The sequence below is a fragment of the Macaca mulatta genome, chromosome 20, assembly GCF_049350105.2.
Source record: "Macaca mulatta isolate MMU2019108-1 chromosome 20, T2T-MMU8v2.0, whole genome shotgun sequence".
Classification (NCBI taxonomy): Eukaryota; Metazoa; Chordata; class Mammalia; order Primates; family Cercopithecidae; genus Macaca; species Macaca mulatta.
Window position 1 is genome coordinate 3773723 of NC_133425.1, and position 21489 is coordinate 3795211.

At 52.0% G+C, this 21489-nt stretch overlaps 1 protein-coding gene, 3 long non-coding RNA genes and 1 other non-coding gene across 9 annotated transcripts in view; 4 read left to right on the top strand and 1 right to left on the bottom strand.

Moving 5' to 3' along the window:
• The first annotated feature begins 2357 nt into the window (after positions 1-2357).
• Positions 2358-2521, top strand: LOC114674531 (U1 spliceosomal RNA). The gene has a single exon (XR_003725680.2). It is a non-coding gene; the product is annotated as a U1 spliceosomal RNA (small nuclear RNA).
• A 2893-nt stretch (positions 2522-5414) lies between these two features.
• PDPK1 (3-phosphoinositide dependent protein kinase 1) overlaps positions 5415-21489 on the top strand; it is a 74406-nt gene continuing 58331 nt past the window's right edge. For 3 of the 4 annotated variants that reach the window (XR_013411380.1, XM_015125388.3, XM_077985186.1), the window contains exon 1: positions 5415-5530. Coding sequence is in view for 2 of the 4 variants with exons in the window: in XM_015125388.3 (XP_014980874.1) it covers positions 5507-5530 (24 nt within the window). In the remaining 2 variants the exon portion in view is untranslated. Of the gene's footprint in view, positions 5562-21489 lie in introns of all 4 variants that reach the window. The other variant, XM_077985185.1, reaches the window with a different exon arrangement.
• Positions 6485-21265, top strand: LOC144337836 (uncharacterized). Of its 2 annotated transcripts, XR_013411433.1 has the most exons (3): positions 8998-9532; positions 17915-19465; positions 19786-20986. It is a non-coding gene; the product is annotated as an uncharacterized LOC144337836 (long non-coding RNA). The 2 variants fall into 2 exon arrangements; XR_013411434.1 differs by lacking the exons at positions 8998-9532; positions 17915-19465 and adding an exon at positions 6485-7089 and having other exon boundaries at positions 19786-21265.
• Positions 14442-16870, top strand: LOC144337838 (uncharacterized). Its single transcript, XR_013411436.1, has 2 exons — positions 14442-16341; positions 16561-16870. It is a non-coding gene; the product is annotated as an uncharacterized LOC144337838 (long non-coding RNA).
• Positions 15706-16869, bottom strand: LOC144337843 (uncharacterized). The gene is made up of 2 exons (XR_013411441.1): positions 16564-16869; positions 15706-16327 (listed from the first exon to the last, which is right to left on the bottom strand). It is a non-coding gene; the product is annotated as an uncharacterized LOC144337843 (long non-coding RNA).

Sequence of the window (21489 nt, forward strand, 5' to 3'; positions counted from 1 at the left end):
CCTCTGCGCTGCTCACTTTATACCCCTGCGGACCTAGTCTCGTTTCGTCCCAGTCCTCCTTGTCGCGTCCTATCGTCCCGCACCTCCGCACCTCGCCTCTCGCCGCGCCCTCACTGTCTTGGGAAGTGAAGGGGAGGAGTGGTCTGGGCACTCTAGAAGCACCCCGGCTCGGAGCTTCCCTAGCTTGGAGTTGGTTTTGAGCTCAGGCCAGGAACCCAGGGTGGGCACAGCAGGGGACATTGGCACCAGAAGCGTGGAGGAAGGGCACTTCCTCAGCCCAGTTTTTCCGCCCCTGGAGTCTTGGACAGCTCCGGAGCGTCCGGGTACTCCCTTCCAGCCTGGCCCTGTGCCTTTTACCACATTTGTGTCACCTACGTTTTTTCTCAATGGGATTACACTTTTGCTATTTGCAGTTCGGTTTTTTGTTTGTTTGTTTTTTTGAGACGGAGCCTGGCTGTCTCGCGCAGGCTGGAGTGCAGTGGTGCGATCTCTGCTCACTGCAGCTTCTGCCTCCCCGGTTCAAGCGATTGTCCCATCTCAGCCTCCTGAGTAGCTGGGATTATAGGCGCAGGCTACCACGCCTAACTTTTTTGTATTTTTAGTAGAGATGGGGTTTCACCATGTTGGCCAGGCTGGTCTTGAATTCCTGACCTCAATTGATCCGCCCGCCTAGGCCTCCGAAAGTGCTGGGATTACAGGTGTGAGCCACCGTGCCCAGCCTTTTAAAAAAAAAAAACAAAAAAACAGGGAGTCTCACTGTGTTGCCCAGCCTGGCGCGATCCTGGCTCACTGCAACCTCCACCTCCTGGTTCAAGTGATTCTCCTGCCTCAGCCTCCCGAGTAGCTGGAATTACAGGCATGCATCAACACGCCCGGATAATTTTTTGTATTTTTTTAAGTAGAGACGGTGTTTCACCATGTTAGCCAGGCTGGTCTCGAACTCCCGACCTCAGGTGATGCGCCTGCCTCGGCCTCCCAAAGTGCTGGGATTACTGGTGTGAGCCACCACGCCCAGTTTTTGTTGTTGTTGTTTTTGCTTGTTTGTTTTTTGAGGTAGAGTCTCACTCTGTCGTCCAGGCGGGAGTGCAGTGGTGCCATCTCAGCTCACTGCAACCTCCACCTCCCAGGTTCAAGCGATCCTCCTGCCTCAACCTCCATAGTAACTGGCTACTGTTCCTGGCTAATTTTTGTATTTTTCGTATAAACGGGGTTTCACCATGTTGGCCAGGCTAGTCTCGAATTCCTGGCCTCAAGTGATCCACCCGCCCCGGCCTCCCAAAGTGCTGGGATTACAGGTATGAACCACTGCGCCTGGTCTGCGGCAGTTTTTCTTTGTTTTTTAAAGAGATGGGATCTCACTGTGTTACCCAGGCTGATCTTGAACCCCTGGGCTCAATTTTTGTCAGTGTACCTGGCTAATTTTTGTACTTTTAGTATAAACGGGATTTCACCATGTTGGCCAGGCTGGTCTCAAACTCCTGGCCTCAAATGATCCACCCTCCTTGGCCTCCGGAAGGGCTGGGATAACAGGCGTGAGCCACTGCACCTGGTCTGCACCCAGTTTTCGTTAGTTTTTGACGGAGATGGGATCTCACTATGTTGCCCAGGCTGGTCTTGAATCCCTGGGCTCAAATCATCCTCCTGCTTCTGCCTCCCAAAGTGCTGGGATTACAGGCTTGAGCCACCATGCCCGGCCATAATTATCCAGTTGTAAGGTCAGCTGATTAATTCATCTCTCCATATAATAACACATTCACAGTTTGGGAGATTAGAATGAGAACATCTTTGGAAAGGCCACTATTCTGCCTTTTAGAGAGAAAGGCCTAGGACAGGAATTCCCACTGCTCAGGTTTAAAGGAAATACTATGTTGCTATCATTGGTTTATGAAGGCGCCCCTTTCTCTACATTCCTACCAACATTGGATATTTTCCACTTTTGGGACTTTTAGCAGTTGTTGAGCCAGCCCATTTTACCTCAGGGAAAACTGAGGTTTAAGGAGGGGAAATTACTTGCCTAAGATCTCATGCAACTTTCTGTTTCCTGACTCCCCGTCAAGTCTGATTCTCTCTTGGTGTGCCTTATATGGGAGGATATTTACCCGGTGGCTTGGAAACCACTGAATGTATCTTCCATCCACGTATCTGCAGCCCAGCAAATGTATATTGGGAGCCTCAGACATGTGACCAGGCCCTTGTGGGCCAGAGGCAGACAGGAGACCATGTTGTCTTTTTTTTCTTTTCTTTTTCTTTTTTTTTTTTTTTTGAGACAGAGTCTCCCTTTGTCACCCAGGCGGGAGTGCAGTGGTGCGATCTCGGCTCACTGCAACCTCTGCCTCCCGAGTTCAAGAGATTCTTCTATACTTACCTGGCAGGGGAGATACTATGATCACGAAGGTGGTTTTCCCAGGGTGAGGCTTATCCATTGCACTCCGGATGTGCTGACCCCTGTGATTTCCCCAAATGTGGGAAACTTGACTGCATAATTTGTGGTAGTGGGGGACTGCGTTCATACTTTCCCCTGAGAAGAAAAAAAAAAGAGAGATTCTTCTGTCTCAGCCTCCTGAGTAGCTGGAATTACAGGCATCCACCACCATGCCTGGCTAACTTTTGTAGTTTTAGTAGAGACGGGGTTTCATCATGTTTGCCAGGCTGGTCTCCAACTCCTGACCTCAAGTGATCCACCTGCCTCACTCTCCCAAAGTGCTGGGATTACGGGTGTGAGCCACCGCACCCGGCCAGTGCTGTTGTCTTTTGAGAGCCCCCTTTTCTCTCACCTGATCTCCCTGCCCCCCATTTTCCCCTTTAGTCCCCTTTCCAGATGCTACTGAGTAGCTGCAGCGTCAGTCTAGAAATGCCAACCAGGTTGGGATCCTTGCTGGGAGAGCCCTTCCTTCCCTGGTTTTGAAACTCAGAGCCTTCTGGTGTGCACACCTGCAGGATCCAGGCCGGGCCTGTGCTTCTTGCTTCTTTCTGACTCTGCCTGAGACTGGAATCCTGGCTCTGTCCTCAACTAGCTTGAAGGGGACCCCCAGTAATGACGCCTCCTGTGTAACCTTCATACCCTTGTGTAACCTTGTTTCACTTTGTAAAACATTTTATTTAAAGTTTTTGTTGTTGTTAGAGACAGGGTCTCACTTTGTTGCCCAGGCTGGTCTCAAACACCTGGCCTCAAGCAGTGCTCCTGCCTCAGCCTCCCAAAGCACACCCGATCTCTTTCTATCAGGGTTGTTGTGTGTGACCAGCAGATGTGTTAGAAGTGATGGTGTGTCACTTCTGAGGTTAGGTCATTAAAGACATGGCAGCTTCTATCTTGCGTGTGTTCTCTTTCTCTTGGGACACTCGCTCTGGGGAAAGCCAGCTGTCGGGGCTTGAAAAAACACACCCCTTTGAAGATGCCCATGTGGTGAGGGACTGAGGCTTCCAGCCCATAGCTGTGGGAATGTGGGAATGAACCTTTTAGGAAGTGCATCTTTCGGCCCTGCTGTAGCCTTTGATGACTCAGCTCTGGCTGCATCTTCATGGCAACTTCACGAGAGCCTGAGGCAGACCACCCAGCCCAGCCTCTCCTGGATTCCAGACCCACAGGAACCATGAGTTAGATGTCTTTGTTGTTTTACACATCTAAGTTTTGGGGCAATTTATTACACAGTAGTAGATAACTAATACACCAGCTGTAGGGCTTTGGGCATGTTCCTTAGCCTCTGCACCCCCATTTCCTCCCTTGTGCCATGAGAGTTGTAGAGGTGAGTGAGGAATGCATAGATGCAGCACAGGGCCACACACATGAGGCAGCTTTCCAGCCCCTCCCGGGATGGTCCTGGTCATCTTCTGGCTCTTCCCTGGATGGACTGTGACCTCACAACATCAGGTCAACTTACTGCATTCTTGGCCTGAGGTCATCCATTGGCCATGGACAGAGGTTCTGGGCAGGAAAGGGTGAGCTAAAGAGAGGGGTCAGTCTCCTTCCTCCAGCCCGGGTCCGGAGAATCGTGCTGGGCCAGGTGAGACATCCACTGTCTGTGTGGTGTCCTGGGATGGGAAGCTGGACGTGACTCAAGGGGAGATTTGTCTCTGTCTCCAGAAGGCAGAGGTGCTTCCCGGTCTCCTTGCCTTGGGCTTGGCCAAGCATTCTGGCTGCCATTGGGGCCCCCAGGACAACTGAGAACTGTCCTTTCTTCACCTTCAGCTGCCCCTCTCCTCTGCCCCCTGGTGCCTGCTCAGATGCTTTCTTCATGGAACAGCGTCCTCCTGACCCCTGGCCCCTGCCGCTGAGGCTCCTCCACCCTGGGCTCCGTGTTCTAGAGTTCACCGTGTGCTAGTTCTTCAAGCTGTTTATTCTTCACTGCTTCCTTTTTCTCTGTGCATTACTCAAGAACTACATGGCCATGTGTCAATATAAAAAAAAAAAAGTTGACTGGGCGTGGTGACTCACGCCTGTAATCCCAGCATTTTGGGAGGCTGAGACAGGCAGATCCCTAGAGTTCGAGACCAGCTGGGTCAACATGGTGAAACCCAGGATCTACAAAAATATACAAAACATTTGCCCGTGCGTGGTGGCACATGCCTGTATTCCCAGCTACTTGGGAGGCTGAGGCAGGAGAATCGCTTGAACCCGGGAGGCGGAAGTTGCAGAGAGCACAGATGGAGCCACTGCACTCCAGCCTGGGCAGCAAAGCAAGACTCCTATCTCAAAAAAAAAAAAAAAAAACCAAAATCAAACCCAAACACTTTTAACTATCATCGACATTAACAACTACAAAGCGCCCGGCTAATTTTATATTTTTAGTAGAGATGGGGTTTCTCCATGTTGGACAGGCTGGCCTGGAACTCCTGACCTCAGTGATCCGCCCGCCTCGGCCTCCCAAAGTGAGCCACCGCGCACGGCCATGAATGTGACTTTATAGCCCAGATTTCCTTCCGTGAACGCTTGTTAGTTGTGAAACTAGCAAAGTTGCACCTCCGAGTTTACATAGAGCCAGCTCCGGAATCCGAGTTCCGGGTTCGAGCACAGCGCCGCCGCTACCTCGGGCGTGACCTTGGTCGGAGCCCGGTCCCCTCTGAGCCTCAGTTTCCCGATCTGGGAGCCCGGAATGACAGCTCGCCCCCTGCCCCGCCCAGCCCCGCCCAGCCCCGCCCCGCAGGCCCTGGGATTGGTTGGTGCGAGGTCCCCCTCCCCAGGTGGGGCCGGGCCTCTCCCGCCTGCTAGGCCCCAACCCGGAAATGCAGCTGGGGCGGAGGCGGGGCCCACTCAGGCCGCGGCGGAGCGACGCTGGGCGCGGCCAATGGGCGCGGGCGGCGGCTGCGGCGCGACGGAAGTCCTGCCCGGCGTCGCGCGGGGGCGGGGCGGCGCCGGGGGCGGCGGGCGGCGGGCGGCGGGCGGCGGGCGGCGGGGCGGGCGCAGGATGAGGGCGGCCATTGCTGGGGCTCCGCTTCGGGGAGGAGGACGCTGAGGAGGCGCCGAGACGCGCAGCGCTGCGGGGGAGGCGCCCGCGCCGACGCGGGGCCCATGGCCAGGACCACCAGCCAGCTGGTGAGCGCGCGGCGGCGGCCTGGGCGCGCCGGTGGCCTGGGCGCGCCGGCTTGTTACCCCGCCGGGTGCGGCGGTCGCCTGGGTCCGGCGAGGCGGGGCGGCCCGGGATCCCCAGGGCCGGGTGCCGCCTCACCTGTAGCCGGGCGGCCGGGCGGGGGATGGCGGGCGCCAGCCGAGGGCGCTGCTCGGCTGCGGCGGGGAGTCCGGGCCTGGGTTGCGGCGGGCGCCGGCCTGGCCGGGGGCGCTGACAGACGCGCGGAGGGCGGGGGAGGCCGGGAGGTGTCACCCGGCCCAGCGGGGTGGAAGTGCCTGGAAAGTTTGTTTTCGGCTCGGCGCAGCCTGGAGTCGAGCCTGCAGGGTTACCTTTCGGTTCTGTCTGTAGAGGAACCGCCCTGGGCTTCCACCTGGAACGGGGTCCCTGGCGTCTCCGCCTGCGAGAGAAGCAGAAGGTGCAAGTTCTTGCTTAAAGCACCTGATGCGCCTGGGCCCCCGTCTCCAGATTCTCGATGACAGTGGTCGGGTAAACTCTCCTTTCACGGCCTGGCCAAGGGGCATTTGGGTGCTTTTCCTGCCCGTGGCTGTGCTCAGCGTTGTGGGAAGCCCCTGGGAGGCCGAATGTGCAGGATCACCGAGGGGAAAGTGAGCTTGACAGGTAGGAGGGATTTTACGGGAAGGACCGAAACAAACCACTTGTTGGGTGAAATGTTTTGCTAAAAGTGTCGCTGGTGTTTCTATATTTTCTTTCTGTCGCTAAAAGTATTCCTCGTGTTTTTATGTTTTCCATATGCTAAGTTCTACAGTCTGGGGACGATGGTTTAAGAATTTATGCCTTGTATGCGATGCGCAGTGGGTGATGGAAGAACGTCTACATAGCTTTAAAATTTGATTTAAAAGGTGAATATTTTAAATGAAGGAAAACTCAAGAAATGTAATTGATCCTTTATCGGATGCGGCTTTTTTTTTTTTTTTTTTTAGATAGAGTCTCGCTCCCGACGCGCAGGATGGAGTGCAGTGATGCGATCCCGGCTCACTGCAACCTCCAACTCCCGGCTTCAAGTGATTCTAGCTGCTGCCTCCCTAGTAACTGGGATTACAGGCGTGTGCCACCATGCCCGACCAATTTTTGTATTTTTAATAGAGATGGTGTTTCGCCATGTTGGCCAGACTGGTCTTGAACTCCTGACCTCAGGTGATCTGCCCGCCTAGTCCTCCCAAAGTGCTAGGATTACAGGCATGAGCCACCGTGCCTGGCAGATGTGGCTTTTTGATAGGCGTGGCTTTTTGATAGGCGTTCTTGATCTTTTTTTATGTGTGTATGGGGGTGTAGTGAGTCTGAGAACCTGAGGAAAGGTATGGGCCCTCTTCCGAGAAAAATGCAGTGCGACACTGAATTTTGTAACTATGTCAGGAGGCTCTTGAACTTTCTGCAGCTCACTTGTGGACTTTGTAGAGATGCGTGATAATCCGAAGTGTTAAGGAAGAATATTCAGTTGAGAAAAATGTCGAAGGGTTGAAAGAGATGCCTTTCGCTATTTCGACTTGTGTGGCTGTACCCCAGAGTGCCCCGGGTAACATAAAAACATGAATTAGGGGCCGGGCGCGGTGGCTCAAGCCTGTAATCCCAGCACTTTGGGAGGCTGAGACGGGCGGATCACGAGGTCAGGAGATCGAGACCATCCTGGCTAACACAATGAAACCCCGTCTCTACTAAAAATACAAAAAAATTAGCCGGGCGAGGTGGCGGGCGCCTGTAGTCCCAGCTACTCGGGAGGCTGAGGCAGGAGAATGGCGTAAACCCGGGAGGCGGAGCTTGCAGTGAGCCGAGATAGCGCCACTGCACTCCAGCCTGGGCGACAGAGCGAGACTCCGTCTCAAAAAAAAAAAAACAAACATGAATTAGGCGGCTTGCTGAGGCTCAGCGGAGGCTGGGGCCGAGAGTCATGTCGAAGTTTGTGAGGTTAACCTGCACCCAGTGACAGTCATGGCGAAGTTTGTAACTCGCACCCAGTAACGCTGTTGCAATGCAAGGTGTATATTTGGTGTCATCCACGGGAAGAGGAAAGAACAAATTTTCTCACGGCCTTGGCAGTTCCACATGGTGGACATTTAGTATCTGCAGTATTCTTCACATAAGGCAGCTTTTTTGTACAAAAACATTAGAATCCAGTGAGCAAGAATGATAGAATACAGGATAGATTTCCACATGAGGAAGTGTCAGGAACGAGGCTTTTGCATCTCTGTCAGCTGGATTTCCACATGTGTACATATGTGAGAACATGCTGTGTTTCCTGTCCATAATGGTGGAGGCAGCCCTAATATTGTATTTTCACTTCAGGGTTGGGGTGGGTTTGCATCTGGACTTTAGGGTGGCCCTGTAGGCCCTGTGTGAGAAGCCCCTGCCCGGTGAACTTTCCCACGTGTGTATGCGTGGACAGCCAACAGAGGGAGCAGTGCGAGCGTGAAGGCAGACAGTGGCCTGGCCCAGTCTGATGCTAAGTGGGCCAGAGGCAGTGAGTACCATTTCTTGAGCTGACTACTTAAGCCAGGCGCTTTCCTAGGTACTTTCACACCTCACTGCAAGGTAGCTGTTGTTCCCATGTTACAGGTGCAGAAGCTGAGCTGCAGAGACGTTAAGTACCTGCCTCATAAGTGGTAGAAACTCCAGTGTCACCCTGCCCCTCACGTTCAGAGCCCCCGAGGGAGGGTCTGCCGGGCAGCTCAGCCCAGCACTCTGTGTAAGGAAGTCTTCAGTGCCACCGTCCAGGATGTCTTCCCGGGGATTGGGCCTGAACGTCTTGACCATGCCTTGCTGGAGACAGGAGGGGTGTCTTCATGTGGATTGACTGTACATATTTCTTTGGCAGATGGCTGAGCTCTGTGACCCCGGGGCCTGTTTCAGCCTCCTGCTGTCAGAAAGCAGCTGTTTGGAAAGAGGCTGTGATTCGGCCTTGTTTCAGGGCCGATACTCTGAATGGGTGAGGCTTGGAATCCTCCCTTTGGAACAAAGAAACATGTAATGATTTTGCTCAAGGTAGAATTGGGGGACTAGGCAGAGTGGGCTCCTGCCCTCCCTAGGGTGGTTCTGTCTTTTGCAAAGGTGGCTGCATCCTTAGGGGAAGGTGAGGGGAGAAGCAGAGAGCATGGAGAGCAGTGGCTTTCGATTTTCTCCCTCCTTTTGGGGAGTTCCTCCTTATGTGGCTGGTCTGGTGCATAGTGTGATGTATCCCTGTTCCCACCGATGCCCCGACAGCCAGTCCAAGCTGAGTCCAGAGTTGGCAAGGTGAGGTCCCAGTAGTAAGAGGGAAGTGGTTTGTTTGGCTCTTCTGAGATGTGTTTTATGAGAAAGATCCAGCAGCAGCCTGCAGAGATGTGGGGCCTGAAAAGAGGCCTTGGGCAGGTCTTCTCAGCAGGCCTTGGCCCTCTAGACTGCATTCAGCACAGTTTTGGGGAGGAACAGGGAGCGTTCCCTTTTTTTTTCTTTTTTCTTTTTTTTTTTTTTGAGGTGGAGTCTCTCGCTCTATTGCTCAGGCTGGAGCGCAGTGGTGCGATCTCCGCTCACTGCAAGTTCTGCCTCCTGGATTCACACCATTCTCCTGCCTCGGCCTCCCAAGTAGCTGAGACTACAGGTGCCCGCCACCTCACCCGGCTAATTTTTTGTGTATTCGGTAGAGATGGGGGTTCCCCTTGTTAGCCAGGATGGTCTCGATCTCCTGACCTCGTGATCCGCCCACCTTGGCCTCCCTAAGTGCTAGGATTACCAGTGTGAGCCACTGTGCCCAGCCTAGTGTGCTGGAGTGCAGTGGCACGTCCTCGGCTCACTGCAAGCTCCGCCTCTTGGGTTCACGCCATTCTCCTGCCTCAGCCTCCCAAGTAGCTGGGACTACAGGCGCCCACCACGCCTGGCGAATTTTTTGTATTTTTAGTAGAGATGGGGTTTCACCGTGTTAGCCAGAATGGTCTTGATCTCCTGACCTCGTGATCCACCCACCTCGGCCTCCCAAAGTGCAGGGATTACAGGCATGAGCCACCGTGCCCAGCAGTGGTCCCTTTTCAATCTATACATTCATCCCCTGAGCCGCCTGACCCAGGGTTTAGATGCTTCAGAGCAAGTGATTGACACGGGTGGGAGATGGAGTCCAGCAAGCAGATGATGAACTGGGAAGCGCTGCAGAAATGAGGGGGCGAGCATGGCCAGTCCCTTCTGAGAGAATGTGTTTGGAAGAGAGTGGGCACTGGCGTGGCACTTTCCCCCTCTGAAGAGGCATCTTCTGTGGAAATGGACTTGGACAGGATGCCACATGGTACAGCAGTTCTGTGGGGGGCAGGTTGTGGCTGCGGAGAAGCACTGGGTGCAGAAACAGTCCCCCGAGCAGGTGCGAGGGCTAGGGTGCTGTGTGCTGCTCCACGCCTGCCGTGCGGTGACAGGTGGCCAACGGGCTGCCCAGCACAGTTGTTTAGAAAGCAGGTTCAAAGGGCAGTGTGCTGGGAGGAAGTGCTGGTGTGGAAACTGCAAGTTTTGGACATGTATTGCTCAGGTCTTTTCAGCCGTGCCTCCTTCTATAACAGAATTGCATTATTCACTTGCTCAGTGTGACATCATGTCCTTTAAAAAATATTTGAAAATTGAGAACAGGTTGTATGTTCCGTCTCTAGCTGTTAGATCACACGCAGGGCACATTTTCTCAAAGAGTAACGAGACATGGGTTCTGTGTGTTCTCTTCTCTCTTAGCGAGGAGAAAGCCCTGTTTGGGTTCATGATGCTTGTTGGGGGGGGTCTCTTTTCTGTACCTGATGTTCGTTGCACAAAGTCTGTTTCCATTCTCTTAGTCTAGAAAATTTTCCTGATATTTCAACTGGAATTTTTGCTCCAACAAATTCCAGGTCATTTAGAATGTGTTATGATTGAGTTTCTGGGCCACACATCCTTTATAAGAGCACGTGATTCTGGTTTCTGTTTGTTTGTTTGTTTATTTTTTTTTGAGACAGAGTCTTGTTCTGTCACACAGGCTGGAGTACAATGGCATGATTTCGGCTCACTGCGAACTCTGCGTCGTGAGTTCCAAGTGATTCTCGTGCTTCAGCCTCCCAAGTAGCTGGGATTACACCTATATTATTTATTTAGTTAGTTAGTTTATTGAGATGAGGTCTCGCTATGTTGCCCAGGCTACTCAAACTTCTGGGCTCAAGGGATCCTCCTGCCTTGGCCTTCCGAAGTGCTGGGATTACAGGCATGAGCCACCGCACCCGGCCTGGTTTCTGTTTAAAGAGTTGAATTGTACAGGGGCCCACAGAATCGAGAACTGACAGTACTGTAGAGCCTGTATATGAAGAAGATGGACGAGCCTGACATGAGCAGCTCACCGTTGAGCACGTGGCTCCCTGCAGAATAAACAAGTGTGTGATTTTCATCTGATGAAGGTGGGCATGGAGTTCCTGGACAGTTCAGTGACTTCCTTCATTCCACAGACAAGATCAGATGCCCCCTCTATCAGCCACCATGCTACGGACTGGCCCAGTCTGTTTTCAGATCAGCTTGTAGCACGCAGGGATTCGAAATATTTAAAGATGAGGTTTGAAGGTATGTCTAGAGACCCAGGATGTTAGTTCTGGAGGTCCTTGTCTCCCGCGTGTTTGCGGAGCTGGTGAGCTGAGGAGAGGCTGTGTTGTCTCAGCGGGATGCCAGTCAGGATTCTTCTAGCTATGGTCTTATTTTTTACAATAAATTCATCATTAAAGTCCCATTCTTTAACCTGTTTTTTCCCTTTTGGAATTAATTTGACTGCAGTAGGAAGGGGTTGTAGCTCAAAGTGACCGCTGTGCATTGAATGCCATCAGAAAAGGCTGATGAGATTTGCAGGGAAGCCTTGAAGCCTCACTGAAATGCTCCTGGTGTGCATTGACCTTTGCAGTGAAACATGTGGGAAAGGGGCCCGCACTCACTTTTCAGCTCTCTCTCGGTGATTCCAAGAGCCCCAGGGGTGGGAGTGGGGACAGGACCTTGCTCCTGAGTTTTAGGTTTGGTGTCTGTCGCCCCTTGCTGCATTGGTAGGGCCGTCAGTGCTGCGGCCTCAGTTGCAGGGCAACCAGGGCTGCTCCGTGAAGGAGGCGCTCGCTCTGCGGAGCTGCAGGACGCTGCGTTCTCCTCATTCTGGCCATTGCCGCTGTCCTTCGTGCCTCCCCTTTTCTGGTGAGGGAGGGCTCCAAGGACTTGCTGGCTGGTCCCCAGGTGCCAGCACTCCTGCACCTCCCCCTCCTCTCCTGACCTGTCACTTTGTTCCTCCTTCATGAGGGGCCTAGGCTCGGGTGCCCTGTTGTGGCCTCTTTCCAGTCTGTGCGGCCTAGGAGGGTCCAGGATGTTCCCTGCTGCCCTGTTCTCAGCAGTTCTTGTCTTCTTCAGGCTTTTCCTCCTCGCCTGGAGAAATTTCCCTACATGGAAACTCCTGTGGCTGTACAGTCTTTTCTGACCGATCTGCTGGGTTTTTTGTTTGTTTGTTTGTTTTTGGGGGGGGACAGAGTCTTGCTCTGTCACCCAGGCTGGAGTGCATTGCAATGAAAAATACCTAGCATTTGTAGAACTCAAATAGCTGGGACTCAGTACAGGTGGGAACGTAAGCGCCTATTGTTTCTTAGGTGGGGCGGCAGTCCGTTGCCAGTGTGTATTCAAACACAGGCTGATTCAACAGTTCAGCTTCTAGGAGTTTAAGCTCAGAAAATAATTAAGGTGTATGCAACTATTTTGCTACTAGAATATTTGTCACAGCTTTGAAATAGGGGAGAATTGGAAATCTCTTGAATTTCCCTCAGGCAGAGAGAGTTTGAAACATTGTGGTGAGTCTGTGTCATCCCTCAGGATCTATGGGAAATTGGTCCTGGACCTCTGTCAGATACCAGAATCGGAGGATGCTGAAGCCCCTGCTCTGAAGTGGTGACATAGAACCTGTGCACACCCGCCTGTGTACTCTGTTATCACTGGATTACATCGAATGCCTAATAGAATGTCAATGCTATGCAAATAGTTGCTTTACTATATATGTGTGTGTGTGTGTGTACATATATATATATATATATATATTTTTTTTTTTTTTTTTTTTTTTTTTTTTTTTGAGATGGAGTCTTGCTCTGTCACCCAGGCTGGAGTGCAGTGGCACGATCTCGGCTCACTGCAACCTCTGTCTCCCAGGTTGAAGCAGTTCTCCTACCTCAGCCTCCTGAGTAACTGGGATTAGAGGCACATGTCACCACACCCAGCTAATTTTTTTGTTTGTTTGTTTTTTGTATTTTTAGTTGAGACCGGGTTTCGTCATGTTGACCAGGCTGGTCTCAAACTCCTGACCTCAGGTGATCCGCCCACCTCGGCCTCCCAAAGTGCTCGGATTACAGGCGTGAGCCACCGCACCCGGCCTGCTTTACTGTTTTCTTTAGGGAATAATGACAAGAAAAAAAGTCTGTGCATATTCAGTGCAGATGCAATTTCTTGTTTTCATAATATTTTCTTTTTTGTTTTTTTGTTTTTTTTTTTTTTTTTTTTTTTTTTTTTTTTTTGAGACGGAGTCTCGCTCTGTCGCCCAGGCTGGAGTGCAGTGGCGCGATCTCGGCTCACTGCAAGCTCCGCCTCCTGGGTTTCCGCCATTCTCCTGCCTCAGCCTCCTGAGTAGCTGGGACTACAGGCGCCCGCCACCGCGCCCGGCTAATTTTTTGTATTTTTAGTAGAGACGGGGTTTCACCGTGGTCTCGATCTCCTGACCTTGTGATCCGCCCGCCTCGGCCTCCCAAAGTGCTGGGATTACAGGCGTGAGCCACCGCGCCCGGCCGTTTTCATAATATTTTCTATCCACTGTTGGTTGAAACCATGCATGTGGAGTCAACCTATGGATGGGGAGGGCCGACTGTACCTTCCTGACAGGTAGTTACAGTGCTTCTACCTGAAAAGACCTGGTTGCAAAGCACCATGCCCAGTGTAACTTTCCTCAGGCCCAGGGAAAAGCCTGGAGGGAGGTTACTCCAGAAACACTGGCAGTGGTTCCCTGGGCCAGTGGGATGAGGACGAGGCATTGAGCTAGCAGTGGGGAAACAGTGGTGAATAAGGTGGGCCTGGCTGTGTCTCCTGGAGCTTACTGGACTGAGGATGAACCTTTCTCCACTAAGTTTTATTCTGAAAAATTTCAAAACTAAGGAAGAGTTGAAAGCATAGTACAATGAATATCCCTAGCCCTTTCCCCTTTATTCTACCAGTTGTTAACCTTTTCCATATTTGCTTGTATATGTTACCCCCTCACCTCCCCAAATTTTTTTCTATTATTTTTATTATTTGAAAGTAAGTCACACACATGATAGCATTTCACCCCAGAATCCTTCTCCAGGTGCCTTCTGAGCTCAAAAGCTTTCTCCTGTACAGCCTCTTCATCATCACATCCAAGATAGCATTAACATTGCATGTTTTTTTTTTTTTTTCTTTTTTTTTGGGGGGGGGGATGGAATCTCATGCTGTTGCCCAGAATGGAGTGCAGTAGTGTGATCTTGGCTCACTGCAACCTCTGCCTCCTGGGTTCAAGTGATTCTCCTGCCTCAGCCTCCCAAGTAGCTGGGCCTTACAGGTGCGTACCACCACTCCTGGCTAATTTTTGTATTTTTAGTAGACATGGGGTTTTATCATAACATGGCATTTTCTAATGCAAAGGTGACATGCAGCCTTCCTCAGTGGTCCCCAGTCCTCCTCAAAGCCCTTTCTTCTTCTTTTTTTTTTTTTTTTTTTTTTTTTAAGAGACTGAGTTTTACTCTGTTGCCCAAACTAGAATGCAGTGGCATGATCATAGCTCGCTGCCGCCTTGAACTCCCTTGGGCTGAAGCCATCCTCCCGCCTTAGCCTCCTGAATAGCTGGGAGTATAGGCCTGTGCTGCCACACCTGGCTAATTTTTTTTTTTTTTTTTGAGACGGAGTCTTGCTCTGTTGCCCAGGCTAGAGTGCAGTGGTGTGATGTCAGCTCACTGCAACCTCCGCCTCCCGGGTTCAAGCAATTCTCATGCTTCAGCCTCCCGAGTAGCTGGGATTACAGGTGCATGCCACCACACACGGCTAATTTTTATATTTTCATTAGGGACAGGTTTCACCATCTTGGCCAGGATGATCACGAACTCCTGACCTCATGATCCCCCTGCCTCGGCATCCCAAAGTGCTAGGATTACAGGCTTAAGCCACCACGCCCAGCGCTGGCTAATTATAATGTTTAAAATTTTTTGTACAGATAGCGTCTTGCTGTGTTGCCCAGGCTGGTCTTGAACTGGGCTAAAGTGATCCTCCCACCTGCTCCTCCCAAAGTGCTGGGAATACAGGCATGAGCTACAGCACCTGGCCGGCATGTCTTAAAATACGAGGCTAGTTGTCTCATATTTTATGTAAATACAGGATTCACAATCTGGATTTGTCTCATTGTTTCCTCATTAAATTAGATTCAGGCTATTTATGGCAAGAATCCTGCTTAGGAGATGATGAACTAAAGGTAATTTTTTGTTTTTTTGAGATGCAGTCTCACTTTGTTACCTAGGCTGGAGTGCAGTGGCGCAATCACGGCTCACTGCAACCTCTGCCACCTGGGTTGAAGCGCTTCTCCTGCCTCAGCCTCCCGAGTAGCTGTGATTACAAGCGCCTGCCAATGCGCCCAGCTAATTTTTGTATTTTTAGTAGAGACGGAGTTTCACCATCTTGGTTAAGCTGGTCTTGAGCTCCTGACATCGTGATCTACCCACCTCAGCCTCCCAACATGCTTTGAGACAGAGTCTTGCTCTGTCGCCCAGGCTGGAGTGCAGTGGCGTGATCTCGGCTCACTGCAATCTCCATCTCCTGGGTTCAAGCGATTCTTCAGCCTCAGCCTCATGAGTAGCTGGGATTACAGGCTCCTACCACCACGTTGGGCTAATTTTTGTATTTTTAGTAGAGACAGAGTTTCACCATGTTGGCTAGGTTGGTCTTGAACTCCTGACCTCAAGCCATCCACTTCGGCCTCCCGAAGTGCTGGGATTACAGGCGTGAACCACCGTGCCCGGACTTCCTTAGTGGCCTTTCTGACCTTAAGCTGTTTTTCCCTCCTGACAGTGGGACTCTGCTCTTGTGGTCTCTTTCCTGATTGGGCAAGGTGCCAGGGCGCTTTTTCTAGGCCTTGACTTTGCTCTTGTTTCTAAGGTATCCTGTGGTGGTAAAAGAGACGTGTACTCTCTGGGTAGGTGCAGCCACTTGTAGAGCTGAAACTACATCTCCAGGATGGTTGTGTGGTTGGTGGTGCTTGGGGAGCCCAGCAGTCAGGATCCGAGCAGCCCACCTGTCTTGGGGTCCCCGCTGTGCACCTAGGCCCAGGCCCAGGGCGCAGTGAATGAGAGCTCTCCAGCCTCGGGGGTGGGCAGGGCTAATGGACCATCGGACCCACCATGTGCCAGTGCTGACTGGCACACAGCACTGCTTGGACCTCCCCTGTGGGAAGGGATAGGGATAGACCAATCTTTGGAAGAATGGAGTGCTGGCTTTGCTGAGCCCTGTTCTTCGGAAGGTTTGATCTGGAGAGCTGCAGCAGCCAGACCCTGGGGAGGCAGGTTAGTGAGCAGGCTCCTGACTTACGAGCTAAGAAGCCTGATGGCTGCTCGTTTCCCCCAATGTCGACATCACTGGGGGTCCTTCCTGAGGGTGAGCCCTGGGTTCGTCTGCGTTTCTCTCTCCCAGTTGGGCCGGACTCTGGACGTGAGGCTGAGGGAGTGCATGGCTCCGTCAGAGCGTGGGCTCAGACGCTCAGATGCTCGGGGTGCTTCCGGCTGCTTTACCGTTGGTAACTCACGTGTTCTTCCTGCAGGCTGGCATTTTTCTTTCATGAGTTTTTTTCATTGGTCAGAATTATAGTCTTCTGATTGTATGTACATAGCTGGTTATTATCAGATACATAGTTTTAAAATGTGCATCTAAATATAGATTTTATTGGTGAATACATTGTGTTCTCATTCCATAAAAAGTCTTAAGCACAAAATTATGCTTAAAAAAAAAATCTTAGCACTGGGCGTGGTGACTCACGCCTGTAATCCGAGCACTTTGGGAGGCTGAGGCAGGTGGAGCACCAGAAATCAGGAGTTGAGACCAGCCTCTCCAACATGGTGAAACCCTGTCTGTATAGAAAATACAAAAATTAACCGTGTAGTAGTGGCACACGCCTGTAATCCCAGTTACTCGGGAGGCTGAGGCACGAGAATTGCTTGAACCTGGGAGACGGAAGTTGCGGTGAGCGGCGATGGCACCACTGCACTCCAGCCTGGCCAACAGAGTGAGACTCTGTCTCAAAAAAAAAAAAAAAAAAAAAAAGAAAATTTTAGCAGGCTCTCCTTTGCAGATGCTGCTGGTGCTGAGCTTTGTGTCTGGGGCAAAAAAGGTGAGGGTGGGCCCCGGTTGGTTTAGGAGAAGTGGTTATGAACAGAATGGGCCCCATGCTCCCGGCCTGAGGAAATTCTTTTGTGAAAAAGATTGCCTCTGCAGCTTGGAGGGGGATGGTCCACCTCATGCTCCTGTCCCTCTCTCAGCCCCAGGGGCAGAAGGGAAACAGTCAGTAGCAGCACGGCCATTGCAGATGGTGCCCAAGGCGGGAAGGTAGTGTCTGAGCAGGAGGGGGTGGCCGGCCTTTGTGGGGCTGCTTCTGAGAGCTGGGCAGAGTCTGGGCCCCAACGTGGACTAGCAGGGGAGGAGCTCTCCTGGCTGGGGTGGCCACTCAGGGAGGTCTGGGTTGCCTGAGCAGGGAATCAGCCTCCTGTGGAGGAGGTTTCCGAGCAGGAGGTGCTCTTCGTGTGGGCCTGGAGGACCTCCAGGCGGCCTGCACTCACCTGATACAGCTGGCTTCTGCTGGGAGGCTGGGTTTGCAGCCAAACTCTGAGACCTTTTGGACAAAACATGCCAGAGAAGTTGGTGATGATAAGAAATTCATACTAAACTTGTTCTATTAGGGCTTTTTTCATTTCAAGTATATTACTTCCCTTCAGTAGCCCTATATTTTTTAAATTAATGTTGAGCATCGTGTCAGAGTCAGGTTTTGAATGACACAGGATGTTTTCAGATCCTGTAAATTTACTTGAAGCTATCAAATAGCCTCCTAACAAAGTTATTATTATTAGTTTTTGAAACTGAGTCTCTCTGTGTCGCCCAGGCTGGAGTGTAGTGGCGCCATCTTGGCTCACTGCAAGCTCCGCCTCCCAGGTTGACGCCATTCTCCTGCCTCAGCCTCCCGAGTAGCTGGGACTACAGGTGCCGCCACCACGCCCGGCTAGTTTTTTGTATTTTTAGTAGAGACGGGGTTTCACTGTGTCACCCAGGATGGTCTCGATCTCCTGACCTTGTGATCCGCCTGCCTCGGCCTCCCAAAGTGTTGTGATTACAGGCGTGAGCCACCGCGCCCGGCCTGCATCCTGGTTTTCATGTTGATCAGTGGTGTTTAAAGTATACCTGTAGGAAGTTCCAAAGTGCGGGAAGTGAACAAAACTTCCTTGCAGAGAAACCTTGTACTTTGGTGTTTTCATCATATGTTTGTGTGACAAATATACAAAGACAATGTTGAAGATGTGGGTTAGTGAAATTGAGACCTGGCGCTTCCTGAGGCTGGCAGCCCAGTTGAGCCTGAGGACTAGACTTCAGACAGTTGGCAGTCCCCACCTCGTTGCCTTCTGTCTGCTCTGGGTAGGTGAGAGGCTCCTTGGGAGGCCAGTGGAGATGGCTGTGGGAGGAGAGATTGAGTAGCTGCCCTTGGAGCTCACCCACCCACTGCTCCTCCCTCCCCTGGTGGAGAAGTAGAAACAGCTTTCCTCCGGCCCTCACCTGTTGCCGGGGCTTCCGTGCTGGTTGGGGTGAGCTGCGTTTTGCTGAGTTGCACCGCGAGAGAGCATTGGCGACCACTTGCCTGCTGTGGGCCAGCTCCCCGTCTGCCTGTGGTCACGGACCAGTGTGGGCAGAGCCTTCGGACATGGGTTGCTGGTACGAGCACACCAGTAATCCCGTCCGCCACAGGGCCTGCCCTGTGAGCTGCCTGCCGGACTCCACAGAGTGCTTCACACTCCTGTCTGGTGTGGGACCCGCAGCCCTTGCGGGTGGGCCCATGTCATTAGCCTCATTTTATAAAAGAGTCTTGATGGGTCAGAGAGGGGTGGCTCATCCACAGGTAAGCTGTAAGCCTGGAACCCAACGGGGCCATTGGTTTTGCTGCTTCACCACAGTTGTCCTTGGTAGTGGCAGCCTGGGGGGTGGAGGAAGGTAGTGGCGTTCCCTCCCTAACACCCCCTGCCTCCGCCTGGTTTTCTGTACTGGGCCTAGCTTTGTGGAGTTTCCTGGGGTGAGAGGAGGTTTTTACCAGAATGTTCTTTGCCAGTGAGCACAGCTGACCTGAGGGCAGTATCCCTTTGGAGATGAGCTGGTTGGATTGTAGCAGCCTCCCACAACTTTGGTCCGGGGGCCTGGAGAGAGCAGTTCCTGCTTGCCGTGTGTGAGAGTGTGCGTGTGCTGGCTGTGCGTGTCCACTGCATTCCCAGGCTCCAGAGCACACACTGCCATTCAAAGGTAGCTTAGCTTTTTGTTCGAGATCCTTTCTCTTGCTGGCTGCACTGTTCATCTGCGGGACAGCCTCTTGACCATAGGAGGCACCCTCATTTCCCTTTTCTTTTTTTGACATGGAGTTTCACTTTTGTCGCCCAGACTGGAGTGCAGTGGCGTGATCTCTGCCCACTGCAACTTCTGCCTCCTAGGTTCAAGTGATTCTCCTGCCTCAGCCTCCCTAGTAGCTGGGATTATAGGTGTGCGCCACCACGCCCAACTAATGTTTGTATTTTTAGTAGAGACCGGGTTTCACCATATTGGCCAGGCTGATCTCAAACTCCTTATCTCAGGTGATGCGCCTGCCTTGGCCTCCCAAAGTGCTGGGATTACAGGTGTGAGCCACTGTGCCCGGCCAAGAGAATATCTACCTTTTTTTTTTTCTTTTTTTTCTTTTTTTTTTTTTTTGAGACGGAGTCTCACGCTGTTGCCCAGGCTGGAGTGCAGTGGCGCGATCTCGGCTCACTGCAAGCTCCGCCTCCCGGGTTCCCGCCATTCTCCTGCCTCAGCCTCCTGAGTAGCTGGGACTACAGGCGCCCGCCACCACGCCCGGCCAATTTTTTGTATTTTTAGTAGAGACGGGGTTTCACTGTGGTCTCGATCTCCTGACCTTGTGATCCGCCTGCCTCGGCCTCCCAAAGTGCTGGGATTACAGGCTTGAGCCACCGCGCCCGGCTCTTTTTTTTCTTTAAAAAAAGATAGCGTTCTTAAAAAGAGATGGGATCTCACTGTGTTGCCCAGGCTAGTCTTAAACTCCTGGCCTCAAGTGATTCTCATGCCTCAACCTCCCTGGTAGCTAGGACTACAGGCACATGCCACTACGCCTGGCTAATTTTTAAATTGTCTTTGTAGAGATGGGGTTTCACTATATTGCCCAGACTGGTCTTGAACTCCTGGACTCAAGCCATCCTCCCACTTCGGCCTCCGAAGTGCTGGGATTACAGGCTTGAGCCACTGCGTCCTGCCTGGTTTCTACTTCTAAGAGATGGAGGCTGCTGAACTTCATACCTAGAAAAGTTAAAGAAATTGAAACTCTAAGTTCTTTCAGAAAATACACATTTTATGAAACAAAATCCTCAGAAAATGCCCGGTTTACCCATCGGCTACATTTTTACAAGTTTCTATTTGTTTACAACTCAGGGTTTGTTTTTCTATCAGAGGTGTGCCTGGGGGCAGGGGTGGGGTCTCGCTGAAACCTGAGTGCCTGCTCTGGAAAAGAGCAACAGGACCAGCACCTGGTGGTCCCATCTGCCTGGGGAAATAAGTAGGGGGCAGTGACTCATCATTGAGTGCCCTGGGGGGATGTGAGAGCTCCTCTTCCAGAGACTTGGGGGATGGCACCTGGTAGCTTTAAGGACCTAACCTGTTGTTGGTGCTTATTCTCCCAGCCACATTCTGTTTAGAACATTGGCCTTTCCCTGTTCTCAGTAGACCTGTGCCATGACACGTCTCTCACATTTCTCAGCACTGATGAAGTAACAGAAGCTTGTCTCATCAGTGGAGTAGAAGGTAGAAGAGGACAGAGGGGGTTCTGTCCTGAGTGGGGATATTGATTGGTTGCCAGGACTGAGAACGGGGTGTGGAAAGACATGGTTGGCAGGAGGCTCCTGGTGGGAAAGAAGCCGCACTGACCTGGGCAGGCCTTGGCCATGAGAAGCCCCAGAGAGTGAGGCTGCTGGTGAGGCAGACCACAGCTCCCCGCCTTCCCTTGGGTGTGGGTGCGTGCACCTGTGTGTGTGTAGGAAAGCCCAGCGATCAGATCGTAACCTGGGAGTGGGGGGCTTGCATGGTGACACCACAGCTGTGAGGTGGGCACTGCTGTTTTTGGTGGACTTCTGTTGTGAGGAGTTCCTTTTTTTTTTTGAGACGGAGTCTGGCTCTGTCGCCCAGGCTGGAGTGCAGTGGTGCGATCTCGGCTCACTGCAAGCTCCGCCTCCCGGGTTCATGCCATTCTCTTGCCTCAGCCTCCCAAGTAGCTGAGACTACAGGTGCCTGCCACCACACCCAGCTAATTTTTTGTATTTTTAATGGGGACGGGGTTTCACCGTGTTGGGCTGGATGGTCTCCATCTCCTGACCTCATGATCTGCCCGACTTGGCCTCCCAAAGTGATGGGATTACAGGTGTGAGCCACCACACCTGGCTGAGCTCCTTTTAAAAAAAAAAAAAAAAAAAAGATTGAGAGAGCGTGCCTTACTCTGTTGCCCAGACTGGGGTACAGGGTCTCGATGATAGCTCATTGCAACCTTGAACTCCTGGCCCAAGTGATCCTCCCACCTCAGCTGTAGGTGGGACCACAGGTGCACAACACCGTGCCTGGCTCATTATTTTTTTAATTTTAATTTTTTTTTTAAAAAGAG